A 12,054-nucleotide genomic window follows, 5' to 3' on the forward strand; every position below is an offset into this window, starting at 1 on the left:
TACCAATTTGCATTGCGGAAACCATGGCAACCAGTCCTTGGGCAGAATTTTCCACTACGTTTGCCTTTTCAGAATTTCCAGATTTTTTATTCTTTCCAGACTTTTCGGTTTTGCCTGCATTGAAATTTATTCCTGCATTTCTATATCTGCAGTCCCGAATCATATGGCCTTTCTTTCCACAATGATGACAACTAAAGTTCTTTCTCTTTTTAAAAGAAGACTTTTTGGAAACTTTCAGATGTTTGTTCCCACTTCCTGAATCATTCTGACTGACAAAATTGACTGCGGAACTCGAAGGCTGACTAATAGCATCACGAGCACGAGTCTCACTTTCAATTTGAATGTGAGTACGAAATTGTTCCACAGTCATTTTATCCATAGAATGTAGGATTTTCTTTCTATAGTCATTCCACGAGGAAGGCAATTTCGAAAGAATAGCACCTATTTGAAGTGCATCAGGAATTTTAACTTCAAGATCACTTAGTTTTGATACTAAGATTTGCAGTTCATGAATCTGATCCATTATAGGCCTAGTATCAAATATTTTAAATTCAAAGTACTGCAGAGCCAGGAAATTTGTCAATACCTCGTTTTTCATTCTGGTATGCAGTTTGTAGAGCAGTCCAAATCTCTCTTGGCGACTTCAGATTGCAGTAAAGATCATAGGGTCGATCTGTCAAAGTATTCAGAATATGGTCGCGACACAACAGTTCATCATGTTCTCGTTTCTTCCTTTCTTCCTTGACTACGTCAGAATCTTCTGTTGTGGGCTCAGGCATCGGAGGCAAGGCAGAATCAAGAACATAGTAGATATTGAGAGCGGACAACAAGAATATCATCTTGTCTCTCCAACGGGTAAAGTTCGTTCCATCAAAGCGATCAAGTTTGATGAACTCCTTCGGATTCTCAACAACAGACATCAATTTCTCCATAGCAGTATAACTCTTTAAGATTGTTAGAAAAATAATAAACAAAATTGGCTTTGAGGCGTGAAAATCGACTGTCCTTAAAGAGTTATCGCATGTATACTAATTTAGGGAAAATACAAAACGATTCTCTTCAGGATACAACAAAGCCTGCAGTAACACTTGTGATTTTCTATATCCACTTCGTTGGAATTCTTGTGTATTTATAGGCAACCAACAGACCCTTTCTGATAGGATGTCTTGTTTCACAAACAGACACGACTATTTATTCGAATTTTGAATTTAAAATTCAAATAAATTTGATTTTTCTGTTAAAAATAATTAACTCTAGGATCTCGTGCCTGTTGAGTCAATCTCGTGTCTGTTGAGTCAGTCTCGTGCCTGTTGAGACAATCTCGTGCCTGTTGAGACAATCTCGTGCCTGTTGAGACAATCTCGTGCCTGTTGAGTCAGTCTCGTGTCTGTTGAGACAATCTCGTGCCTGTTATGTGTTATTTCATAATGATCAGTTCCGAGGCTAACAGGCACGGTACGAGTAAGGTCGGTCCCGGGAGTGTTTCACATGACAGGCACGGAACTTCTTTCTTCCGTTGTGGGAAGAATCCCACTTCCAACTTGCCCGGAACAGCTTTCGGATAGTAGTTGGAGGGCTTCCTTCAGTCCATTCGAAGACCCAAGGTAGACCTGCATGCGTCCGTAGGCCCTGGCGTCTCCCTCTATCTCTATTTCCTGTTTCATTTTTCATACTTCAGAAACGGTGTGCTGTTATTTCTTCAGACCTTGTATGTAGTAACTCTTAGATAGTCTGTGACACTGTGACACCAGGTTTTGGGTATTTGAAGTTTTGAAAGTTGTAATAGACGTAGACTTAAGATATTTAATTGTTGACTTCCGCTTATTTACTTAAAAATCCGATGTTATCATGTTATCGCTTTATGTTTGTTAAAATGAAGCAATATGAAAGTATAGTAGATTGTTAAGGTTTGACTTGCGTAGCTCCCATTAGTAGGCGTCATCACGACTTCCGAGAGTAGGAAATCGTGACAATAATCAAAAGAAAGTCGCATAAAAGTGAGTAAAGGAAGGAAAGCAATGCATCATTTCAGGAATAATGAGGAAAGTAATAGCTTGTGGTAGAATCTAGCAATGAAACTAATTCTTGCAGATTTACCGTAACATTCTTGTAAATTCCATCTCGTTGACTGTTGTTTTCCCCTTGATCCTGATTCTATTATGTCAGTTTTATATGGAAAGACTTTTCTATAATCCAAAAGGCACTTATGCAATTTCAATGACCCATTATAATGTCATCAATCGTTGCAACTTTAATAACCCATTATAATGTCATCAATCGGTGCAACCTCACCTTTTATTAGTTGCGTTAGGTTTTTCTTCTTAATTAGTATAATTAGGTATTTAAAAGGGGTGAAATAGTAATTTAACTTTTACATTAAGGAGTTAATGCTTTTAATATAATACTAGTAACTATTAACATGCGTTGCACGTTAATAATGACACGTGGTGATTTAAACATTTATTTATATGAAGGAACAATAAAATTTAATTAATTAGAGAAATTTTATATATAATAATATAACAATCATCTAAATGCCGAAAATATTATTACATTAGCATAATACATGAATTTATAATATAAAAGGATATCATCAAAAGTTATGCAAATGTATTTTTAGGATTTAGCTTTAATTGTACTTATTCAGACATTTGTATAGCATTTTGATTCTTAATAACATACTAACATTTTTACTTTGTATTCTAACGCTCTTTTTATGGAATAAATTTATTTATCCTGAGATTTTTTTAATTTGAATAAGAATTTTATTCATATGATTAATTTAAAAAATAATTTAATTGGATTCTCTTGCGAAACAATTAATTAAAACATTTAATTTATTAATTTAACATAAAAATAATTTATTCTAAGCTAATTCAGATCTTAATATTAGTTCATCTCTTGATCTTAATTATAATTTTATCCACCATAAATTTTATTTTTAAAGAGTAAAATATTGATGTGACATTTCACTTTAGATCTTTATGTCTATAGAATCATTAGTATATTGACTCTTACCAACCAATTTTTTTTCTCTTACTCACACATTTATATTCTTAAATATTTTCTTAGTTGTTGTTTAATAATTGGTTATTTTTAATATTACACAAAAAATTGATAAAAACTATATTATTTGAGTAGGAAAATAGTTCAAATATAATATAAAAATACATTGTCGTGGGGATATTTTTTCCCCTTAATTTCAACTCTTTATGCGGTCCATTTAATTATTAAATTTTTTGGTATTGGATATTATGGAGTAATAATGCATTGCCAATATAGAGGATTCTTATGAAATTGATTTTATTAAACCTTCCTACATATATTTAGTAAGTATTCAATAGTCCAAATTTTTTTAATTTTAAAATCTTAGATATTAAAAATTAGCATAGAAGGTATCGTAGTCAGTTATTGCAGTTATGTCCTTTTCCTATGAGTTCTTCCGTTTAATATTTTAGGGCTACTTTGGTATATTAATATTGTATTTATTTTTTTATAATAATATAGGCTCTCTTTTTTCTAAATGGATTTGGACAATATAATTATTCTCAAATTAAATTAGTAATAAGACATTATAATACGTTTTCAAATTAAACTAGTAATAGAAATTTTTAAGAAGCATATCCTAAAAGTAATAGGATTACATGACTAAAGATATTTACTTGATCAATTTTATATGAATTAGGTAGTCCGAAAGTAATTATACTAATCGGATTCCTAACGTGTAGTATTATGTCCTAAAACTAATAGGATTATAAGGCTAATATCTAGAATTCCGATTATGGCCTTTTATTATGAGTTATTATACTTAATATTATAAGGTTATTTTTATAAACCGACAAGTTAGGTTACTTATCATCAGGACATGACATTAGCTTTGAGTCACGATGTAATTTTTAAGAATTTTTTATTTACTTACTATATTTCAAAATACAAGAAAATAAAAATAAGTAAGGATAGATTAATCTCTGTATGTGCATTGTGTATATACCTCATCAATAACTATTCAATGTTGAAAACTCACGTAAATTTTACATTAAATAACATGTTTTATTTATGAGATGAAAAGTAAATAAAATTTTCATGTTAAATGTTGATTATATTTAAATAATTAAAGATAGAAAAAATCATGAAGATCAAACAACAAATAAAATAAATTAATTTTAAAATTAATTTTAATTAAAATCGACATAAAATGCAACTATAACTTTTATGAAGGAACTATATTTTGTTCAAAGTAAAAAAAAATATTCCTTCAATCTCTAATATAAATAAAGAAGGTAAAATATATATACTATTATTAGTTTTAAAAACGTTGAGTCAAAGTGGACTCTTGAGTTTATAATCTTTCGATTTTTTTAATTCCAATTTTTTTCAAAGCCTTTCCATACGTATTTGGACCGTTCTCTCTTTAAGTTCTTCCAATACAAGGTTAAATTTAATGTTTTATTTAAGAACTCTTACTTAGTTCAATAAGGAAAGATTTAATAACAAAATTTTAGTTAATTTTATAGTCCTGAATATTAACATGTAGTATTATATCCTAAAACTAATAGGACTATAAGACTAATATCTGGAATTTCGATTATGTCCTTTTATTATGAGTTATTATACTTAATATTATAAGGTTATTTTTATAAACTGATATTGTATTCATGCTTTTATAATAATATAGAATAGATAGATAGATATAAATATAAATAGATATAGGTATGTCACGCACTTCTATTCCGTGCTAAAAGCCTAAATACCACGAGGCGTCGAAAGGGCATCTCATACCCATTTTTTCCCGCTAATTATAGAAAACAGTCAGTACTGCTCAGACAGAACCTTGGCCTATCCTATATTTGTTAAAAAATGGCACAAATCCTCTTCAATTTGAAATATCCAGACCTCATCGAATTAAACATCTGTGAACTGTTTCAGCCACTCAGCTAATTCTTATTTAACATACCCCTGTTTTTGAGCTATCACATTATTTCAATGGGAGGAATATAGCCAAAAATGGCACAATCAACATACAAGAACATCAATGTTAGAGAGCGCTGAAACCAAAATGAACTTAATATCAAGATTTAACACAATAAATTGAAATTGCCACGTCAACAAAAATGTCATATACTACTATCATAGTTTGGAATAGCGTCTAAAATGGCAAGAAAATTTGAAACTGTTGTTTACTTCAATATCCAGAAGTCCAAAAAGAACAGATAAAATGCCTAAAAAGCAAAATTTCATGCACTTTAGTTCATCCTCCTGATAAGTTCATTAATGTAGTTCTCGCGGTTGCCGGCATCACCACCTTCAACATAGTGATTCCTCTTCTTCTTGAGTCCACCCAAAGGTGCCTTCAGCTGGAATGGCCACAGGAAGTTGTTGGCCTCCTTAAAGTGGGGTCCTACAGTCATGATCTCATGGACAAGGTCTTCTACACAGATAATTCCATGCTTGCCCAATGCCTGATCAATGATAGAATTTTCTCATATGTCAACACCACAAAAGCATAGAATTTAAAGATGAAACACTGTCAGAAACTTACCTGATCAATGATAGAATTGTCGGTTAAAGCAATTCTCTGCTTGTCAAGTTTCCCGTAACCTCTCTTGTAGATCAATTCCCTTATACTTTTTAGGTTTGGATAACTGCAAGATACAAAGGAAATAAGGAACTGCAACCGTAGTGTAGAAAGGCTTCAGATTGCAGCAAAGTATTGAGTGATACCTACCCGTAGGTAACATAAGGTTCAACCCTATGCAGCATGTTCACCGTGGCTTTGTTAACTTTCAAAAAGACCCCGTTAAAGATCTGTCACAAATATATGGGAAGAGTGAAGAGCTCACAGTTAGAACAGAAAAGCAACAAGAAAGATACAACTCTAAAATAAGGGAATCATATAAAAATGAAACAAATCTCTAGAGACCAAAACAAGATCTCCAGAAAACCTGCAACTTTTTTTGTTTCTTTTTCCGAGGGAGGAGGGAGCAGCAAAATTACAATAATAATAAAGAAAAATCTTGATAATACTGCAATTACTTGGTTGATGATCGACCAGTTGGCATAACAAGCCAGCCCCAATAATAAGGATCTAGTACTTAACAGTCAAGCAGAGAGCTATAATCCTAACACATTCATAATGTTTTTCAAGCATACAAAATGAACGAACACAAGGAAATTAAACAAGGCTTGTGCACCAAAAAACATCCAATTATATTTGTGAATGCTTTTAAACAGAATATGGTGAAGAAATGTAGCAGACATCCATGTTGTCTAGAATGCTATGAGTAGTAAATTCAAAATTTCAAACAATTCTTTAAGGTATGTTGAAGGAGTTGTTTGTTACCTGTCGCAGCCTTAGGAGCTGCAATATTTTTTTGGTCTGTGGGGCCATAGCGTTAATCCTACAAGAGAAAATTATGAGTACCACAATATTACCCCTTCCATCATAGGATAAAACAAAGAACACCAAAACAGTGCTTACCCTCGTATCCTAATGATAAACAACAACTTTGCCTCAGGGTCCACATAGAAACCACCCTTCAATCTAGCCTCACGTTTCAAACGAATTAACTCCTTCTCCTAAAAAGATGAAATTAAACAATGATAACCAAGCTTTAAGTCAAACAAGCATAATAACCAGAAATTACATAGTTCAATATACCTGCTCCTCATACTCCTTTGAATACTGTTTTGCCCTGTTGTAGATTAGTTTCCGGTTCTCAGCATTCTTCTTCTTTGCAGCTTCAAGTTCTTGCTTATTTAAAAGAGCCCATTCCTCACTCCTCTTCTGCTTCTTCAAGACTGACTCTGGGACTGGAGTTTCACCCATCGCTGCCACATACAAGGTTAACTAACATTAACTCTCAAGATAATATAAAACCCATACTCATTTATCTTGTTATATTAGAACATCAGTCATTAGTTGGAAGATCATCAAAATGATGACATTCACACGCAAGACAGACAAAATATATATCACATCACCAATCTATGTAAACTAATGTAACTAATCAGTTAAATGTAAACATAATCCATTATTATACTTGTACTCAAACTTAAATCATTACACTGATAGACCTTCAAATGAAGACGTTTAGTTATATAGCGCAACCAAAAAATGCACCAAAACTACCGATCAAATAGCTCATATGCTACTACCCCTGGCAAATATAACCAAAGGAGCTTCTGCATACTACACACCAGAAACATAACAGATTGTGGCATGCCAATGATGTACCACCAGTAAGGGGCAAATGCTATTCACACACAGACATGTCATGTTGGATTCTATGTATAATAATAAAAATAACAAAAAATCAAATACCGAAAACCAGACTCGTTACATGTACTTTTTTCACCCCTTCATTTCACTTTTCCTTTTACAATCAAAATATCCCAGCTTCAACAGAAAACAGAAAACATAAAGGTAACAATAATGACTAGTTCTTTCAATACACTTCCACTCTCTTATTTTTTGTTTCCGGCAGAAGTATTGGCATTTAAAACCCTAATACTCCCAAAACTCATACTAAAGTACTCTTTTAACTGCTAACATTTCAAACACGGCAAAAAAAAAAGGCTTTCTAATGGGCTTCAAGATACTATGAAAAAAAACACACACTTGCTTAACATGAATCTTATTTTAAATGTAAAATAGAACTCAGATCACTGACTAGCAAAAGTAGCAGAGCACTGAAACTCAGATCTTCCAATATAACTAAAACCCAGCAAATTTCAGATTTAAAAAGAAGTAAAAGGCAAGACCAGAAAATATGTGTGAATATAAAAGAAAATCCATATAAACAGAAAACGAAGAGCTTAGCGCATAGGATTTAACGTGAAAGCAATGGAGTTTATACCTTGGAATTGTGGAGGTAATGTAACGAGGGGTTGCTGGTCGGGGGCGAGAGGGAATGTGACTGAGTGCAAACCGCGGCAATATATTAGGGTTTTTGTGAAGTTCACTATTTCTGCTTTTTCGGATCTGGGCGGGTCTGCTGATTTCGGCCCAATTATGAAGTGTTGTAGGCCCAATATGGAATCAGGCTTTTCTCTTTTCTTTCTTATGGGTTTTGTGATCCATCAAGACTATGTTTAGGGGTCTTTTAGTGTGAAAATGGCGTGTAGTAGCCACTAAATAAGGGTGTATTTAATTTTTATCCACTATTTAAAATGCTTATCAAAAATAGCCACTACTAAGGGGGGAAAGACACAATTACCCTTTCTTTATTTCTTGTATAATCCCAAAATCGACGAAAACCCTTATTTCATTCCTTTATCTTCTCCGTCATCTTCATCTTCATCTTCTCCGTCATCTTCTGTCCTTCATCTTCTGTCCTTCATCTTCTCCGTCATCTTCTCCGTCATCTTCGTTTTTCTTTATTTGTAAGTTGATTCAATATATTTGATTATGTAGGTATATTTTATAAAAATAGTCGTAGAAATTCATAAGCTTACTAATTATGAATTTTCAGTTAACTGTGTTCATTAAATATAAAGAAGAAACGACATTAAATTTTGTAGTTGGAATTCAAAGTTAAGGACTGATTGTCCTTAACTTTTGCACATGAAACTTGAAGTTAAGGACAAAGTGTCCTTAACTTTGGATGTTGAAAGTATATGTTAAGGACTGTATTTCCTTAACCTATGCACTTACAATTTAAAGTTAAGGACTGATTGTCCTTAACTTTTGCACATGAAACTTGAAGTTAAGGACTAAGTGTCCTTAACTTTGGATGTTGAAAGTATAAGTTAAGGACTGTATTTCCTTAACCTTTGCATTTACAATTTAAAGTTAAGGACTGATTGTCCTTAACTTTTGCACATGAAACTTGAAGTTAAGGACTAAGTGTCCTTAACTTTGGATGTTGAAAGTATAAGTTAAGGACTGTATTTCCTTAACCTTTGCATTTACAATTTAAAGTTAAGGACTTATTGTCCTTAACTTTTGCACATGAAACTTGAAGTTAAGGACTAAGTGTCCTTAACTTTGGAAGTTGAAAGTATAAGTTAAGGACTGTATTTCTTTAACGTTTGCACTTAAAATTTAAAGTTAAGGATTGTATTTGCTTAACTTTTAAACTTGAAATTTTAAGTTAAGTCCTAATCTTTGTTTGTTTTTCCTTCTTTTCTAGTGTTATAATGGAAGGCGATCATTTTTTTGATTTTGACGATTGGCGTAATTTTCTGGTATATTGGAAAGGAGATTTTCAATATAAGGAAACAATTAAAAGTTTTCTGTCGAATGGCCAATGGAAGAAATTGAGGGAAAATATTTTTGGCAACTTCTTCAGATTACAAAGTGTGAAGTTCTCGGGTAAACTTATGCACTGTGTATTGCTTTCTGAAATTGTTAGTAATGAACCTGATTCGATGACCTTCAAGGTATTTGACCGCGATATTAAGTTTACTCGTGATGCATTCCATATTATTACTGGTTTGAAGTCTTATTCATCGCTTGACATGAAAGGTTTAAATGAGAAAGAGAATAGGCTTTTAAGAGTCTATTTCCCTGGAAAGGACAAAATTGAGTTGGCTGATTTGTATAGTTTTATTTCTAGTCGCCCACATGGTACAACTTCATCATTTGCTGGTAGTGATGATGATGCTTTGAAGTTGGCAACACTCTATTTTGTTGAGTCGGTTTTGATGGGCAAGAGGAAAAATAGGAATGTGTCGGAGCAAATAATGAAAATTGTGGACGATGATGCACTTTGCGCTTCCTTCAACTGGGGCTCTCTTGCTTATGAAACGCTATTAAAATCATTGAAGAGTTGCTTGAAATCAAATGAGAATGATGTTCAGAAGGAGAAAGAGAAAGAAAAAGATATTGATAGCTACACTTTAGTTGGCTTTCCTTTTGCGTTTTGTGTCTGGATTATGGAAGTACTTCCTATTTTCCAAGAGAAACAATTTGTGAACTTCAAAGAAGTTGGTTATCCTCGAATGTTATGTTATTCTGAAATTAAGTCTCCACAATTTGATGCTCTTTGTAGAAAATATTTCCATAATAAAAAAGTAAGTTAATGTAATTACTATCTCTTTTTTTGTTTATTTGTTTTAGTTATGTATACTTATGTTTAGTTTTTCTTATATAATAGGTGTTTAAGTTGATTGAGGTGTTACCCTTTATTCCCGTGGAAGAAGAAGATACACAACCTCTTTGTGTGGAGCAGCCAGTTTCACAAGATCAAGGCTCAAGGTCTTCTTCCACACAATTTGACGAAGGCGTACTTAAGGAAATTGTTAGAGTATGTGTTTCTGCCTTTGAATAGTATTAGTTTTTTATTTGATTATTTCTTGCTTACGAACACCTTTTTTTATATTATGTTTTTTGATTCAGAGATTATCAGAGAGTTTTAAGAAGGATTTGCAAGCAGAAGTTACCAGAGTTAATCAGAAAATTGCTGTATCAGAAAAAAAGATTGAGAATGAAATCAAGGTAATTTCAGTTAGTCCAACTTTAGGATTTTGTGTCCTTAAATTTTGAACTTGGAATTGAAAGATAAGGACTTCTTGTCCTTAACTTTTGAACTTTGAAATGAAACTTAAGGACATCATGTCCTTAAGTTTTGAACTTGGAATTCAAAGTTAAGGACTTTTTGTCCTTAACTTTTGAACTTGGAGTTCAAACTTAAGGATTGCATTTCCTTAAGTTTTGAACTTTAAGTTCAAACTTAAGGACAGCCTGTCCTTAAGTTTTAAACATGTCCTTCTCTTTGTAACTTAGTTGCTTTCTCAGGATTTAAAGAAAACTCTAGGATCAAAGCTTGATACTTTGATGAACATGATTGGGAAAGCTGATCAGATGAACACAGATAGAGAATCTAGTGTTCCAATTAGAAAATATGGAGTTGATGATCATTGTCGTGCTACTGAGCGTACTGGCATATTCAACCAAGATGCAGGTGGTGTTGAACGTGATTATATGGATGTGCATGCAGAGGGTCAGTATGAAAGAGAATTTAGAGATGCACATCTAGATGATGAAACTGAAAATGTTACTGATATTGGGAAAGGTTAGTTATAGATTTTTATTTTTATTTTCGTTGAAATGTATATTCAATAGATTAATACATATAAACTATGCATGTGCATGCAGAAGTTTGTGGAGTGCCGGAGAAATTTGTAGAGTTTGTGGATTGCAATCACAGGAGGATTTAACAAGTCCATTGGGGACAAGTGTCAGCGAGATTGTATGCAAATGCTTAGAAGGAACGTATGATCTCTCTACACCGCTGTCATACAAAGAAAAATTTGGAGTTCAAACTTGTGCCAATCAAGGTTAGATAAAATTTTCATTATATATTGTATCTTTATTTCATTATATATTGTATCTTTTGAAGCAGCAAGCAAAGAAGTTGGAGTGCAGTATCAAGAGAAAACTGGACTACAATCTCAAGACATAGGCAGAAGTGAGATTGGTTCCAAATCTATAGATGCAATATGTGATGATGATGATGTAGCTGGAATGATCTTGGATATTGCAAATGGTTAGGCAGTGCTTTTTTAATTTTATATATGTTTGTTTTAATTAAAGATTATTAACATGTTAGCTGTTGTAAATATTTTTGCAGAATCTTGTCAACAAGCATCTAAAGATCATGGTGAACAACTGCAAGATAAAGAAAATGTGAAATTGCAAGAAAAAGAAAATGCTGCACGCAATATTTTAGCTGAGTTGTCTCTTGAAAAAACACAAGAAGGTACTGTGGAGAAGACAGGTACTGATTGTGCCCTAATTATTATATGTACATTTGAAATTTTGTCTCTTCATATGACCTGTTGCAGAAAACTAATATGAATATGTATATATATATATATATATAGTGTCGCCAGCAGAGGAAAACAAAGAGGACACCAATGATGACAATCTTAACCAATATACAAGGAAAAGAAAGAGAGACAGTATTGGTTATGATGGTCCGTCATTTTCTCTTCTTACTCCTACTCCTCGAAGTATACAAATGGACATTGATGCGACTTTGACTATGGAGGGTGAAGGAAATGTTGAAGAAGAACTTGGTCGAGGTAAAATGAACAAGAAGTTAAGCTGGC

The 12,054-nt window shown here is 32.8% G+C and overlaps 1 protein-coding gene across 1 annotated transcript; it reads right to left on the reverse strand.

Annotated features, from left to right (window-relative positions):
* Window positions 1-5,088: 5,088 nt before the first annotated feature.
* Window positions 5,089-7,977, reverse strand: LOC107823973 (large ribosomal subunit protein uL30w). Its single transcript, XM_016650682.2, has 7 exons — window positions 7,857-7,977; window positions 6,659-6,828; window positions 6,479-6,576; window positions 6,341-6,398; window positions 5,726-5,805; window positions 5,540-5,642; window positions 5,089-5,459 (listed from the first exon to the last, which is right to left on the reverse strand). The coding sequence occupies exons 2-7, from the start codon at window positions 6,824-6,826 to the stop codon at window positions 5,244-5,246; spliced, it is 723 nt and encodes a 240-aa protein (XP_016506168.1). The 5' UTR covers window positions 6,827-6,828; window positions 7,857-7,977; the 3' UTR covers window positions 5,089-5,243.
* Between the last annotated feature and the right edge of the window lie 4,077 nt (window positions 7,978-12,054).

The sequence above is a fragment of the Nicotiana tabacum genome, chromosome 20, assembly GCF_000715075.1.
Source record: "Nicotiana tabacum cultivar K326 chromosome 20, ASM71507v2, whole genome shotgun sequence".
In the NCBI taxonomy this organism is placed as follows: Eukaryota; Viridiplantae; Streptophyta; class Magnoliopsida; order Solanales; family Solanaceae; genus Nicotiana; species Nicotiana tabacum.

Excerpts from the sequence above, each read along its gene's own strand:
- LOC107823973 (XM_016650682.2), bottom strand. The coding sequence starts at position 6,826 with ATGGGTGAAACTCCAGTCCCAGAGTCAGTCTTGAAGAAGCAGAAGAGG. Across the intron at positions 6,577-6,658 it reads CAAAGGAGTATGAGGAGCAG|GAGAAGGAGTTAATTCGTTT; the intron begins GTATATTGAACT and ends TCATCTTTTTAG. Across the intron at positions 6,399-6,478 it reads TTTATCATTAGGATACGAGG|GATTAACGCTATGGCCCCAC; the intron begins GTAAGCACTGTT and ends TTTCTCTTGTAG.